General features: G+C 58.5%; 1 protein-coding gene across 3 annotated transcripts in view; it reads right to left on the bottom strand.

The window, feature by feature from the left end:
* LOC111139008 (kirre like nephrin family adhesion molecule 1) overlaps positions 1-9,788 on the bottom strand; it is an 87,719-nt gene extending 77,931 nt beyond the window's left edge. For all 3 annotated transcript variants that reach the window (XM_022491087.1, XM_022491088.1, XM_022491089.1), the window contains exon 1: positions 9,613-9,788. In XM_022491087.1, coding sequence (XP_022346795.1) covers positions 9,613-9,664 — 52 coding nt within the window. In that variant the 5' untranslated portion in view covers positions 9,665-9,788. The remainder of the gene's footprint in view (positions 1-9,612) is intronic.
* Positions 9,789-16,070: the final 6,282 nt, after the last annotated feature.

Here is a 16,070-nt window from a genome sequence, read left to right as displayed (position 1 = left end):
GGCCCAGTCAGTCTCTGTGACCTGGCCTTGGAGTAAGACCAAGGCTACATGCACACACTAAATCCTGTAGGTACAGGCGCTGTGGCCCCCGCGCTCCATTTTCTGCATAAATGGAGAGCAGCAGTGGTGCAGATAATCCTGAAGTCATTTCAACTTGACTTTGCAATGCATTAGTTGTTTTTTTTGCAAAGTCAGATTTTCCTTTCTAATTATATTTGGCTCAAACTGACATTAAAATGAGTTTGCATTCCCACTTCACCCACTGCCTGGCGAGAGGCAACCTCCCAGATGTGTGCGGGGTGATAGGCACACAAGGGCAGGATCCGAGTCTCCCAGAGCAGCTGACAGCAGCAGGGGCAGCAGCCCAGGCCACATGCGTGTGCTGGAAGAGCAGGCGGTGGGGGCAGGGGGCACCCCATCCCAGTGCGGGCAGCTGGCAGATTCCTGGGAGGCTGGGTCGCAGGCACAGAGCGGCAGGCCAATGGCTTGGGGCTTGGGATTAAAACCCAGGAGTCCTGACGGAAGTCCTTCTGGAGAATGAGGGCACCGACGTGGCGAAACCTCAACTTCTCTCAGGGTCTCCGCCTGCCAGGCTGTCCACCCCTGGGTTTCTGCTCCTCTGAAAATGCCTTCGTCCCCTCTGAGGTCCCCCTCTCTGCCCCCACCTGCCCATCTCAGCTCCTTTCCTCGTAATAACCTCCCAGTTAAGCGAATCCTGGGAAGAAGCCGTTCAAAGCTCCTCCTGGTTTGACAATGCTGGGTAATGGAGCGAGCAGGGCCCCAGGCTGTTCCTCGGAGAACTGGGGAAGGAGGGAGGAAAACTCCGCTAAGCTGATTACAAGGACAAAGTTAATTTAGAGATGAGCTCCGTTGGGCGGGGGTGGGGAGGAGGCTGCTGGACACAGGGGGTGAGGAGATTTGGGGCAAGTGGGCTTTAGAGAAACAGCCTTTGTTCCTGGAAATCATAATCCTTGGGAGGGACCTCCGCTCACTCCTTCGGATTCCTGGGCTCCTTCCGTCCGGAGCAGGGGGCACAATCGGGGATTGTCCAGAGCCGACTATCTTCACCAGCACAGCACTGCATTCCCAGGGCTCCGGCCGGCCGCAGCCCCTGAGCCGCACATCTGTAGACGTCCCCTCCCCCGGCCGGGCTCCCAGCCCCCCAGGCAGCCACTGTGAGACCTCAGCATTTTTCACATTCCTCCCTCACAACCTTGATCCTATAGGACTGTCACTGTGTTTGTCCAGGGACTGAGAGTGTGTCCCAGGGGCGGCCACCACACTCCACTTACCTTCCCATCCCCGGTGCGTGGAAGAGAACCAGACCCAGCCCAGCCCTTCAAACAAGAACACCTGCTCAGGGGGACACAGCCTCCCACCCCACTAGCAGGAGCCTTCTTCAAAGGTTTCCATTGGAGAAAGGGAGCTCCCGAGCACCCCCCCCCAACACACACACACACACACACACACACACACATATCGACGGCCAGCACAGCCCTGAAGTCACCCCACAGGGATTAAGTCCAGACTGGCCCTCAGATGCAATCAGAAGGTCCCCCTAGACTCTGGGAAGCCCCCACCCAGGCTCCCGGGACGGGGCACAAGGGGCCTAGGATCAGGCCCCTGACACTGCTCTGCTCTGGGATCCCTCCATGGAGCTCGGCCCCCACACACCTTTGTGTCAAACCTGAGGACTCTGTCCATCATCTCAGGGAGTCCCCAACCCAGCTCACAGGTCTGAGACTCCCCAGGGAGAACTGGTATCTCTCTTGGGTTTTTTGCTCCGTCAAACCCTGACTATCTGTCTACCTCACCTTGTTGTTTAACTGAAGGGCTGCGAATCTCGCCGGCCGCCCCTGCCCACGAAGAGGGTAAGAGAAGAGCACGTTTGGGTGAGGAGTCAAGTAGGGATCAGACTTAAACAACAGAAGGCCCTGGGGCCACACTTCCAACAGGACAGTCTCTGGGCTGGCTTCTCAAGCCCTTCCAGGTCCGGTCCCCGTCTGCTCTGAGTCCCCTCGCCCCCCCCCCCCCCCACAATCTCCCCCTGCAGCCAGGCTCTGTGGACCCCTGCGTTCCGCAGCCACACCTTGGCTCCGGAAGTCCTGCGGGTCGGGTAACGCTCTCCCTCTTCCTGCCACACGCACGTCCTGTCCATCCTCAGACCCACTTCCTCCCCGAAGCCCTTCCTGGCCTCTTCGGCCCACGCCAAGTCCCCTGGCCGGTCACTCCAGCTCTACGCTGAACGCCGCACTCCCGGCACGGCAGCGTCCTGCCCAGCGGTACCTGGAATCCCGCCGTGTGCACATCTTAGCTTCTTGGAGGGGACAGACCCCCAGTGGCACGTCATTTTTAAAAACATTTTTGCACAACACCTATCAGGATGTGTGGGATATAGTAATACACATTTGCCGATTTGGGAAAAAAAAAAAAGTTCTCCCCATTTTCCATCTTCCCAGAGGAAGGAGGCCTCCTGAAGCTAAGTGACTGACACTTAAATCCTGAGTGAGACCCCGCAGGGCAAGGGAGAGGGTTCTGCGGGTCTGCAACAGAGATGTCTGGCCTACAGGAGGCACAGGACGCAGGGCCAGAGTGCCCCCTCCTCCCACACGCCTTCCGGGGTGTGCGCTCACTCCTCACACGGCTTCAGGAGGAGATGGGGGCAGAGAACAGCATCCCACAACCCGGTCCAGAAGGATCCACTTGCCTCACTTGGCCTGGGGGGAGCGGGGTGGGGGGAGAACCAGCCCTGCAGGCACAGAGCACCTGACGTGGGCTTCTGCTGTCCCTTCTCTGTCTCAAAATCCAGGCTGTGCTGCCTTCGGGGAGAGCCCAGCACTAGGTAGGGAAATTTTCTAGGGAGTGCTAGAGATTTCCACCCCTGGATTTAAGACCCTTCATTCTGAGGAGGGTGGCTGGCTGCAAGGCCCATTTATTTCAATAGGATCCCAATTTTGTTAAATGGGCTCAGGAAGGGCAGAAAGGAAGGAGGCATCAGTCCCCAGAGACTACAGAGGTTAATAAAAGTTGCTGGAGAAATTAAATGTGGAGGGAGGGACTGGGAGCTCCAGGAGCCGATGGAGGGAGAGAGAGCAGGATGGGAGAAGAAACAAAACATGATGTCCCTGATGTCCCGGAGCCAGAGCAGCCTTCCTCCTGGGTGCGCCGGGGACCGAATCGGGGTGCAGGGTCTGTGAGCCAGGCAAGCAGCCATAAGGGCTGGGGCTGCAGCAGGGAGCGCCCCGAGCCGCAGAAGGGGAGCCACCGGGTTCTGACTCCCTTAACCTTGCCGGCAGTGTGTGCATCTCTCACAGGCGATACGCGGGACAAGACAAGCAGTGGTGCCTCTGAAGACTCAGGACTGAAGACTCAGGATGGCGCCCTGGCTGGACGTGGCCAGCCACCCAGACACGCGGCAGCACGGCACACCCGAGCTCTGCTGAACGGACGTGCCGGGGGAGATGTGGGTCCGTGACAATGCACGTGCGGGCGGGCGAGGTGAGTGTGTGTACGTGTTGGTGGGGACAGCATGCACGCATGTGGGCAGACACACACTTGGAGTGCGGCGCCTGCGTCCACACGCTTCCATGCAGCAGCAGAAGAGGTGAGGTGCTGGCCCAGGGGGCTTTCTTCCGAGAGTCATCTCCAGCCCCCACCCCAACCGTGTCCCAGCCCTGCCTCTGGCACGGACTGGCTGCTTCCTCGCTGACAAGCTGCTTCTCTTCTTCGGGTCTTCCAACCATGCAATGAGGACACCAACTCCTGCCTGTCCCAGACGGCTGTCCAGATTAAGTTAGTTACTAATACACACAAAACACCCAGTGGGTCCTCCACACACACGAACGACCATGTCCCTCACTTGAAGTGAGCCCATTTTCTTTCCTGCCTTGCCCTGGCCTCACGTTTCAGGACCAAAGACATGGCTGGGTCTCTCCCCTCCCCTGTGGACCACCCAGCCCCATGCCCCCAGGCCCTTCCAGACCAGAGCCTCCTCCAACAGACTGCCCAGTAAGACGGTAAGACCGGCTGGAGATACCGGGAAGAAACCACGCAGGGGCTGGGAGGTCAGGAAGGGGCGTGGCTGTCTCAGCTCCCCATGCGAGGAGAGGGAGTTCCCCACCCCGGCACCAAAGACCCCCAGAAATTGGAGACTAAGGAATTGGCCCCCAGCCCTCCCTCCAGCCCTGCCGCTACCCTTCACAGGTCATTTCAGTGCTTACAGCCTGTTGGCTCATCTCCTCAATGGAGAAACGGGCACTACCCTGCCTGTACTGTAGGTGGGCCGTCTGCCTCTGTTATATGAGATGGAACAGGTCAGAAGGCTGAAACTGCAAGGCCCCACACAAATATACAGACAGAGACTCTACGGGGTAGGAAGAAATGGGGTTGACGCATCGCAAACCTCCTTCTGCTCATAGACAGGGGCAGGAAGCTCCCACCCGCTCTGAGTAAAACAAGTGGGGCAGGGAGAGGGACGCAGCCTGGGCACCAGGAGCAGCCTGCCCGCCACTGTGGGGAGGACAGGGAGGCCGCTTCTCCCTTCCAAGGCTGCCTCAGCTCCTCGGGAGGCCAGACACCCGTGCACGCGCCCATCCTGGAGGTGCCTGGCAGAGGGTAGGCTGTGCTCGCTACCACAAAGCGAGTTTTAATCTGGGATCTAACACCCCAGGTACAGCCTTGAACAAGTCAATTAAACTCAGCTTTGGGTTCCTTATCTATAAAATGAGGAGGAAGGATTTACTTCACAAGGCCATTAAAAGGGATAAGGGATGATATGAAAAGCACACAGTAGGAATGCGGGAAGCACACAGTAGGAATTCAGTATAAAGTAATCTGATGTTTGGGTGTGGAATCCACCTCCCACGAGCACTCCTCGCCCACGCTTGACCAGCAGAGCATCTCTGGAACAGGCTGCCCGAGCCCCCAGCCTCTCTGTCTGCCAGGAAGGGCCTGGCTTGGAAGTGACCCACCGCCCGGTGCTCAAGTCTTGCCTCTGTCTGCTCCCGCTGCTCCACAAGTCAGCCTTGCGTGCAGTTCCCAAATGTGCGGTTCAGGGACCCATAAGTCCGTGTTCAGTGTTAGCCACGACGCAGGGTTGCAACCGTTTCTATTTGCCAAGCACGGTCCTTTAAAGAAAAGCCACTTAGGAGCACCATCACACCATCCAAGAAAAACCATCCAATGCTAAAAAGAAATGTAGAAAGACAGAATTGTGGAATAAAGGATTGTTTTGAAAATGTGACTGAGGGGCGCCTGGGTGACTCCGTGGGTTAAAGCCTCTGCCTTCGGCTCGGGTCATAATCCCGGGGTCCTGGGATCCAGCCCCACGTCGGGCTCTCTGCTCAGCGGGGAGCCTGCTTCCTCCTCTCTCTCTCTGCCTGCCTCTCTGCCTACTTGTGAGCTCTGTCAAATAAATAAATAAAATCTTTAAAAAAAATGTGAATGAGTTTACCTTTACGGGATGCTGCTCACTCCCTTTTCTCCCTAGTTCCCATCCCACTCTGGACCAGGAAAGATCTGTCCCAGTCAGGCATCAGTCCCTGGGGGCATGTGGGGTCCCTGGACAAGGCAGGTGGGGGCGTGGGGTAAGGGGAGGGTGTGTGTGTGTGCAGCCTTTGAGGTCCGTTGGTTTCCACAACTACCAGCGAGATATTTAACCTGTCTAAAACTCAATTCCTCATACATGAAAGGGGACAATTACAGAGCTGATCTCGGGGCCTGTCGCACAGATTAAACTAGCTAATGCGATAAGAAGTAGTTAGCACTAGGGTTCCATAAATGATCTGTGTTATTTCCAGCCTCAGGAAGGCAGCCACCTCAGGCCAGTGTCCCCTCCTCACTGCCTGCAAGAGCCCCGGATCCTTCTCCCTGGAATGCCAGCCTCTTCCACTCTGCTTTCCTCCCAGCCCCAGAGCTCCTGAGCTCTCCAGCCCACAGGGGCTGCTCCGTTTCCCTCCTGGGTCTGCCAAGACCCCGTGCTCTCTAGGAGAGGTCCCCGAGGAGGTGCTGAAGACCAGGACGAGACGTGGAGCAGCCGGATGCGAGGATGGAGCAGCAGCAGGAAGACGCAGACAGCGGCCTGCCGCCCTCCACGTGCAGCCCCAGGTCCTGAGGGCAAGCACGGCCGGGCCCCATCTCGTGCCAGACACCAGTCCATGCACTCAGCACACAGCACATTCCATTGCCATCACAACCCTGGGAGGTACAATTTCTATCCTCGCTGTCCAGGCGAGCAGAGTGAGGCCCGGAGAAGGCGGGCGTCTGCCTCGCTCACATGACATGTCTACCAAGTGACCGAGGGGGTGTCACCAGGGATGGACTAGCCTGGGGACTTTCCCACACTCTAGCGCTTACATCAAACCAATCAATTGATCAGAGTCAAGGGCACTCACCGAGCACGTAGCGCTGGTGTCAGAGACTGAGGGGGTGGAGGGGAAACGAAGACCTGGTCCCCAACGGTACAGAGGCCAGAGGAGCCTCCACCAGAGGTCAGGGCTCCGGGCTCTCAAGGCGAAGGGTGAGAGCCAGACAGTGCTGGCTTCCCGGTCCCCACCCCACCGGAGAACCCAAGGCAGAGCAAGACACCCCCAGGCCAGCAGCCTGATAACCAGCCTAAGGTGGGAGCAAAGGCCTCCAGGCCTCCTCCTTGGGATCCAAGATCCTCTGGGGTCTGAGAGTAATGTCCACGGAGCAGTGAGCTCAGGCTCCCTTCAGCTCTGAGGGGAAGCTGGAGCCCCGTCAAGGTCAGAGGGCGACCTGCCATCCTGATCTCTGCCATGTCTCCCCAGCCTCCAGGCCTGCTCTAGGCTGGGTGGGCACGGGTTGGGGTGGGGGGTCATCTGCAGCCCGTGTACAAGAGGGAGGAGAGAGCAGGTCCCCCACTACTGGTCCTTCCACACTCCTGTTCCCAGCCAGGACGGAGCTGTACTCAGGCAGCCGAATCCTGGGAATTTAGGAGGTTCTTGACTCTTCCTTTGGCTCCTCACCCCAGCTAAGCTGTGGCAGGGGTAGCTAGGGACCTCTGGGGGCTGGAGGGACAGATTTTCCCCTACCCCCAGCTCCATCCCCCAGAGGCAGCTCCCACCCTGAGCCAGCCTGTCATCCCACATTGCTCTGATTAGCTATAATCTTTCTTTTTCAATTTCTCCTCCCAGAGACTAGGGAGAGAGAAAATCTCCCAGAAAATGAATAAATATTTCAATTTTCGGCGCAATCAGTCTGAGGAGCCGGCGCATGATGGAAAAGGGGGGAAGGATAATGGTTTTCATTTAGATAAGATACAGAAAATTATTTAGTGAAAAATGAAGATTGATGAAGCCCATTGAAATTCTTTAAAACGCGATTTTTATTTCTCTGCCTGGGCTGAATCTCTCTTTCCCCCTTCCCTCTGCCCCCCTCAATTTGACTGCCTTCTGCCACATTCTCCCCTTCTCCCCACCAACAGCTCCCCCCCTGCTGCCACACCCCTCCCCCTTTTCCTCTCCCACTACCCCAGTCCCACCTGAAACTCTCTTTCTAAGGATGAAGGCCAAGGAGAGGTCACCCACCCTGTGAGTCTCCCAGCCTCCCTAGGTCCCTGCTCCCTCCGTCCCTGCCGGCTCCCCAGTCCCTCCCTGGAACCTTGGCAGGGACTTCCTCTTTCCTCCCCTCCCCGTCCATTTTCCCCCCTTCCTTTCCTTTGGCACCCCTCCCCCACCCAAATACTTTGCACACTCCATCGGGTCTCTGGTCTTGCTCTCAGCCCCTTGGGAGGCAAGGAGGTGGAAGCCTGGCTGACCGCCCCTCCCCCTTCCCAAAGGGAGGACGGCACACAGCACACTCCTCTCCTTCTGACCGTTTCTGCTCCAGATTCAATCCGCATGTCTCTCCTGTTTGCTAACTGCAGCTTTTGTTCCTTGAAGCTCATTTTGTTCCATATTGCTGACATGCCAGGCCTCCAGGAAAGGGACAGACCTAAGCTTGCCCCCAACACACGCTGATAATGACCCAGCGCCCCCCCCCCCCCCCCCCCCCCAGCAGCCAGGCGAACAAAGTCAAAACTTGAGTCCTCTTCCCAACTTTCTGCCAAACTGCTGCTTGGCCTGCCAACCCTAGGGCCAGGCCTCCTTCCCCAGCACCGCCTGCCACCCCACTCACACGGCATGCACACCCTTCCCAGATCTTCAGCTTGTGTTAGGGGCTTGGGTGCCTTTCCAGGAAAGAAAGATCAAGACCAGCCCCCCACCAACTCAGCCAGGCTTTGCCTTGAGAGCTGGGGAGGGGCCTGGTAAGGAGAGGAGGGGTCCAGCACAACACCCCACCCCTAAACACACACACACACACACACACACACACACACACACACACACTCCCCAGCCCCGCCCCGGAAGGGAAGGGAATTAAGAACAGGGCAATGTCTGAGGGTTTCTACCCAAGCAGACTTCCCTCCACCAGATTCCCCTCCACAGAAAAGGAGACCACCTCCTCCGTGATGCAGTCTGTCCGCCTCCATAGGTGTCTGCCTATATGAACGTCTGCTCAAGTTTCTTTGTTTGCTGAAGGGTTGGTCTCCGTAGAAGGGTTTCACTGTGTGTGTGTGTGTGTGTGTGTGTGTGTGTGTCGCATCCTTGTAAATGCCCGCCTGCATCCATGCCCTGTGTCTGGGTGAGTTTTGATGTGTTTGGGTGCAGGAACGTGCAAGCCGACGCGGGGGAGGAGTCTGTGTTCCTCGGGGTGTCAGTGCCTTTGTGTGTATGTGTCTGTCTCCGTTTGGGGATGCTTGTGGGTCTATCTGTCTCAGTAGGTGAGTCGTCTGTCTCCGTGTCTATGACTGTTTTTTGGTGTTTGTGTGTCAGCTCCATTTTTGGAAGGGGGCGGCTAGCTCGGCAGGATTAACTCTTCCCTCGAGTGAGACCCAGGAGACCAGAATGCACACCCACGGAGCCTGGGCCCTCGGTCTCCCCAGCTCCCCACCCCCAACCCCCAGCCTCAGGAGACACTAACGTCCTCATCTCTCTCAACCTCTCCCTCATTTCCCAGCTTCTCCCCTGCCAGTTCCAAATACGCCCCGACATCCACACTTTCCCGCCCCCAAGCGGGATGTGACCCCCCCCCCTCCAAGTGCCCCCCTGAATATCCAGCCGGCCCGAAGCTGCCTGTGGAAGTCCACTCCCCAGCCGGCGCCTCCGCGAGCAGCGGTCCAGCCAGAGGCCCCCAGGCGGCCCTCCCGGTTTCCAGAGGGGGCGGCCCAGGCGGGAGGGAGCGCCCCCCGCCCCCAGCAGGGCCCGGGCTGGAGCTGGGATTCCCTCCGCGGGATCTTCGGGACCGGGTCCCCAGCTTTCCGCGCACCTCCCACCCCGAACCTGAAATCCCACCCTCCTCCCAGCCCTCACCACCCTCGCGTCCCCCCTCCCGCAGGACCCGGGCGTGCGGACTCCAGGCCTCGGCGGGCAGCAGCGGGGAGGCTGCCAGAGGCTCCGGGGGGCGCCGTGGGCGCGTTCGGGTCCCGCGACTGCCCGACCCCCACGCTCGCGGCCGGGGACAACTTGGGCGCATCCGCGGAAAAGTCGGGCCCGCGCCCGGGGTGCGGGCTGCCTGCCCGGAGGGGCGGCGAGGGCAGGCGGCCGGGCTTACCTTGGGAGAAAGTGTCGGAGAGAGTGAGGATCCAGACGAGGAGGCTCAGCATGCTGCCCGCCGCCCGCCGCGCCGGGGCCCCGAGTTGGCGACGGAGCGCGGGGCGCGGGCGGGAGGAGGGAGCGGGGCCGGAGCCCGCCCCCGGCCCTGCACACGCGCGTGCACACGCGCACACACACTCGCACGCGCGCACCCCCGCGCGCACAAACTCACTTCCCTGCCCTGCGCTCTCCTGCGCTCTCGGCCTCCAGCCGCGGCCCCCGCCCTCCGGGCAGCCCCGGTCCCCGCGGTCCCGCCCTCGCCCCGGCCCGGCCCTCTCCCGCCCGGTGCTGCCGCTCGCCCAGCTCGCGCTCTCCGGGGCTCTTCCGCTCTCCGCTCCTCCCGGCCCTCCCCTCCCTCCCCTCCCTCCCCGCCCCTCCTGACGTCTCCTCCCCCAGCCCTCCCTCGGCCCTCGGGCCCCCGGCGCGCACGCACACCCCTGGCCGGACTGAGATGCCCGCGGCGCGGGACCCGGGGGGACCAAGGAGCGGCCACGCGCCCCGCCCGTCACACGCAGCTTGGAGCCCGCGCTGCCGAGGGGGCGGCGGGTTGTGGGGGCGGCGGGGCGAGGACCTGCCCCTGGGCCGGGGCATGGCGGGGATGGGGAGGCAGCGTGAGAGCTCCTGTGTGTGTTTGCGGGGGGGCGGGCGGGGGGCGGGGGGGCGCGGTGGGCAGGTGGTGGGTCTTGGAGTCAAAAAGCACAAAATCCCTGGTTTTTTTGTTGTTGTTGTTTTGTTTTTTTTTTTCTTGTTAATCCCACACCCAGAATCTAACCCCTAGATTCCCGAAATTGGGAATTCTCGGTGGATGACTGAACGCTGGGGCGGGGATGCGATGCGGGACTCTCCCCACCTACAAAATCCGGGGCTGGGCACTGCGAGAGGCTTCTCGGAGCCGCCTGGAGCCTCTGCCCGGGCCACACAGTGGGGCCAGGCCAGCTGTCGCAGCCCTCAGCCCGCCGCGAAGGGGAGCCCTGGCCTCCTGCCTTTGTTCATCCTGGGTGGTACCGTCCAGGAGGAGAAAGTAGCCAACTCCGCTGCTGGGAAGGGCCAAGGGGAGGGCGGCCACGGGAGGATCTCTAAGCGCGGAGGAGTTTGAGATCCTGTGGCGTTGAGAGATGTGGGCACTGGGACGGGAGGGAGTTCCTGGCGAGTGCAGCAAGGGCATGGCTGGGGTCTGCCCCTTCCTAAGAGCCCAGCTGGGCCACCGGGCCCCCTCCCAACGCGGACCGGATGCTTCTGCTCACGCTGTCGCTGGGGGTGCCTGGAGTCCCAGGGGATGAGCGGAGGGGAAATCACAGACTTGCACAACTTCGCAGGACTCCGTTGGTCTAGAGAGGTCTCTACTGCCACCAGCTCCTCGGTCTCCGGGGTCCCTAACACTCCCCGCCGAGAATTCTCGCGGTCCGGTCCTCGCGGTCGGGCGCGCGGCTCTCTGGTGCCCCCTGCCGGTGAGAGGCTGTTTCTCCGCGGAATCTGACACGGGGCGGGGGGCTGGGGGGATGGTCCAGACCCTGCGCGCAACCGGAGGACGCAGGTACGCGGGCTGAGACACACACGAGCTCCTGTTCAGAAGCATGCCGTGCACAGACCCGGGGTCCTTCGCACGTGCGAACACACGTGTGCACAGGCAAGCGCACGGCTTAAGAGGAGAGAGCCAGAGGCAGCCCGGAGAAGGAGCAATATAATCACAAACACATTCGCACAGCCGCACACAGCACGGACACATAAGGGCTTTTCATTTACACGCTCATTAATCATGCATTCCACAGATATTTCTTTAGAGTCTGCTTGTGCTGCACTCGCAATTCTAGGCCTTGGAGATACAACAATGAAAAAAAGATTTTTAAGAGGATAAGTCCTTCTTTCCTCCTGTTCCATTCTGGAGGGGAGGAAGAGGAGTTTTTACTGCCTCTTTCTATACAAATGTATATAAAATATACCACGTTGCAGTAGATGCTGTGAGAGACAAGAGTAATAAGGGAAAAGTGCTCTGCCAAAGCACCATTTGAGCAGGGACCTGAAGGAACTGAGGGATTCGGGTACCTGAGGGGGAAAAAGAGCAGGTAGGTGACAACAGCCAGTGCAAAGGCCCTGAGGTAGAGGTGTTCTTGGTGTATCAGTGAGACTGCCTTTTCTCCTTCTTACTCTGCTTAAAGGTGCATGGAAGTGAGGCCCATGGTGATAGTTATTTAGGATAATGTTAAGAAGAAAAAGCCCAGAAGTGAGGGAAGAGAATATTCTAAGCTTAGAACTTCTTACCCACCTTCCTCCAGCTTCAGTTCAGGTTTTATGGTGATTCTTAGTGTTAGGGGGACTCGGTTATCAAAAGTTATCTCATTATTACCTCGAAGCCCTAGCAGCAGAGGAACCCAATTTCTCCAGTGCCTCAACAGCTGAAGCACTCACCCCCGCTGTCTCGCCCAGTCCCTTAACTTTCTTCCCACTTCTCTTTAATCTCAAGTCCTTACCAGCTCCATTCATACGTAGCAAACACACTTCTCCAGAATCCCCTCCACATGAGCCATTCGACATCCCTGATTCCAGAGCTGAAGACCCCAACTCCGGCCAGCGGTCCTCGACACCAGCTGCAGATCATAGTCTCCTGAGAAACTTTTTCAAAACACCAGTGCCTTGGCCTCGCTTCCAAAGACTGCTTGTTCTAGGGCGAAGCCCCAAGCACTGGTATTTTTAAACATCTCCCCAGGCAATCCTAATGGGCAGCCAGGGCTGAGAACCACTGAGCTCCCCAGGCATCGCCCCCCCACAAGCCTGAGTGTACCTGCCCCCCCAGCAGTGTTGCTGAGAGCCAGTCCTGCGACACCCCCCTCCTGCAACGCCCCTAACTTTGCTCCACTCTCCTCTCTCCTGCGCGGGCATCCACAATTCTAATTAAATTAACGGAGCCTGGGGATGCCTGGGTGGCTCAGTTGGTTAAGCGGCTGCCTTCGGCTCAGGTCATGATCCCAGTGTCCTGGGATCGAGTCCCACATCGGGCTCCTTGCTCGGCAGGGAACCTGCTTCTCCCTCTGCCTGCCTCTCTGTCTGCCTGTGCTCACTCGCTCTCTCTCCCTCTGTCCCTGACAAATAAATAAATAAAATCTTTAAAAAAAAATTAACGGAGACTGGTAGAGTCTAATCACAGAACCCTCATCAAACTGGAAGCATTCCTGGGGCTGCGGCCCCAGTGTCGGGGGATGCTCCCAAAGGCAAAGCCTGTGTCTTCTCCGTCAGACCAGACATACTTCCCCAGGACAGAATATCTGCCTCCCCTATCAAACTTGGGGCCGCTTGGGGGCAAGTGCTGTTCACACCCCTCTTGGTCTGCAACTTCCTGAGGGCAAGTTGGGGAGCCCCTCTCCCATCCGAGGAGCAGCAGAGAGGCTGAGAACCAAGCACATGGAACCTCATCCAGGTTCTGTCCTTTACTTTCTGTGGGACGTCCGCAGCTGACCTCCCTGTCCTTGGTTCCTTCATCTGAAAACAGGGACGGGAGCACTTGCTGTGGGGGGAGGTGTGAGGCTTAAGTGGGTCACTTCCGTCCAGCTCTTAGTGCTAGGCACAGAGTGAGCAGGAAATGCTAGCTGTGATTATTTTCTCTGTGGGAGCTCCCCGAAGCAGGGACATTCGAACCTTCCTCCTGCCGGCTTGGTCTCCATCCACAGACACAGGGCCTTGCCCAGACAGAGGTATGTATGCGCGCCTGGAGGCGGAGGGAGTAATCCCCGAGGACACCTTCACCCAGAAAAGGGAGAGAAGCAGCCAAAGGTTATATATGGAGTTAAGAGAAATATTAATAATTTTTTGAGCACAAAAGCAGAAAGATCAAGAGGTCAGAGAGTGAGCAGGAAGGCAATTTATGACCATCGGCGGGAGAAGTCACCCTGAGAGACAGAAATGAATTTTTTGTCTCAATGAGGGCTAAGAACAGCAGAACAATTCTATAAATTGTCGTCTTTCCCCCAGAGGGGGCGGAGGACTGTGTTCCTGCTGCTTCCCAGAGACGCACAAGAGAAAGGCCAAGATCCTGATTTTCAGCCTGGAAGATGGGCCTGCCCGCGGAGGAAACCTGGACTCCCCGGAGCCAGAAGTCATCCTGTCTGCACCCTGCCGCGGGAAGGGTAGCTCCGAGCGTGAGCGGTGCTGTCCTGCTCCCAGCTCCTGCCTGTTCCTTCCCCCTGTCCTGTCTGCTCACCCCAGGGGCTGCATAAACCCTTCCAGATATCAGGCCTGGGGCTTTCCTGCTGCTACATCAGCCCATTTTCTCTGGTTCTCAGTCTCCTTAGACACCCAGCTTTGGGGACATACAGGAGGGCCAGGGGACGGCCTCACCGGCCATGGGGAGAGACTCTGATCTGTACCATGAGGGGAGCCAGCGGGGGCAGAAGAGCGGCCTCAGGGGTCCCTTGGAAGAGCTGGACAAGGCAGGCTCTCGATGGGGCTGGGGTGTCAGTGGATGCCTGAGGGAGCGGTGCTGCCAGTGAAGGGGAAGGACTAGAGGCCAGACCCCTGGAGGGATGCCTACTGGGAAGCAGCAACCACAGTATTTACGGGGAGGTTTGGACAGGGCGGGGTGGGGGAGAGCTGCTTCCAGGCAGGGCTTAGGAAGGATGAGCTTGGCGGAGACAGGCTCCTGCGGTGTGTTTCCTGTGTGCCAGCCTCGAGTACAAGCAGTGCGCCCCACTCCCTACCCCATTCAGCCTCAGAATCTAGCTGCAACGCACAGAGACAGTTTGCTCTAAATGGACCCGTTATCTCGTCTTTGATGTCATGAGGATTTCATGGTCTGAGTTCACAGGGATCAGAAGACCCCCGTCTTCAAATGAGCAGCCCAGCCAAGACCAGCTCAGAGAAAGAGAAGAGGGTGGGGGCGTGGCGTGGGCGCGAGGAAGGGAGACCAGGGAACAGACTCATTAGGAAAAAAAAAAAAAAAAAAAAACAGAAAGAGTAAAGTAAGCCCATGGCACCAACCCCCGGCCTCAGAACCAGAAGGGCCTCAATCAGGGGAGCCCAGCTCCCCTCTGAGATGGTGAGATGCTCCTTCAAGGCCGCAGAATAAGTTCCAGTGGGGCGGGGACCAGCGCCCAGGCCTCTTGCCTCTGAGGCCAGCGTCCGCCCGTGTATCTGGCTAACTCCCACCTCTGCACACCAGAACCATCCCAGATGCTTTGTCAGCAGAACCCCTGTGGTCCAGCCAGCTCTGATTTCCTGCGTGTAGTTCTGGTCTCCTGTCGGTATCCGAAAATGGGAAATAAGGGAGCAGAAGTGGGGGATCCCCAGGAGTAAGGGAGGGTCCTCTTCTCCCTTTGGTCCTTGGCTTTGGCTTCCTTGGGTCCTACTCCCAAGCCCACAGCTGCCAGAACTTCAGCATTCCCCAGGACTCCTTTGAAGACCTAAACCCCATCGTCAGATATGTTTGTACGGGAAGGGGACACAGGTGGCAGCTAATGTTTGCGCGGGAGCCAGGGAGCCGATCGCATCAGCAGCAAGCATTGGGCCCAGAGGCTGCATTAGGGTCACTGAACATCATAGTAGGTTTAAGGGTAAAGGTGAATCAAGTCCGCAGGAATGGAAATCTGAAGGTGAGGCTTACTTAACCCGTACTACAGGAAGGGCCATGAGCTTAAAGCAAGACCCTTACCAATGTCACAGCAGCCCTGGCTGAGGGTTTGGGGCCCGATGAGCTCATTCACCCATTCGCCCATCGGCTCCCCTCGCGGGCGCGTAGTAAAAGCTGACTCTGTGGCCAGGGACGAGGCGAAGCCTTTGGAACGCAAAGAGGAGGGAGGCCCACCCTCTTGCTCTCCAAGAGCCAGTCTTGGGGGGAAAGACAGACAGATACTGAGAGCTGAATTGGGAGGTGCAGAGAGAGAGAAACGCCCATGGTTTTATGAGGGCAGAACAGAAGAAGCCTGGAGTTTCCTGGAGTTGAGTGTTGAGAATTGGCATCTCCTGTCACAGTCTCACGTTTTTGTCTCTAGACCTCCGTTTCCTGCCAGATCTGCTGCCCCCTGCCCTGGTGGCCTGCAGCAGGGAGTTGGGGGCTCTTCCCTGCCGACGCCCACGGAAGCCTTCCCTCGGGCGTGCAGTGGGCTCTGCAAAAGATCCCTGTCTGAGCATGTCCCATCCGGGCCCAGGATCGGGCCCAGGATCAGGCCCAGCTGTGCCTGCCAGGCAGGGTCTAGCTGCCGGCCTTGGTGGCCTTTCCGAAATGGACAGATGGAGAATGTTGATTTAATGTCCCTTCAGTGCCTCAGTTCCAGCCTCCAAGACACAGCCAGCTATGAGCCTCTGCCATCACGTCCGCCCCTTTAGACCACGGCAGGCCCCCCTCCTTCTGCAGCTCTCCTCCCTGACCCTCACGTTCCTCCAGCTCCATTCCGAAGTCCTCCCCACATAAAGCAGGAGTCTAGGCTTCGG

This window comes from Enhydra lutris, unplaced genomic scaffold (genome assembly GCF_002288905.1).
Source record: "Enhydra lutris kenyoni isolate GAN:26980312 unplaced genomic scaffold, ASM228890v2 scaffoldscaffold94, whole genome shotgun sequence".
Lineage (NCBI taxonomy): Eukaryota > Metazoa > Chordata > Mammalia > Carnivora > Mustelidae > Enhydra > Enhydra lutris.
This window is presented reverse-complemented; position numbering and strand designations above follow the sequence as displayed.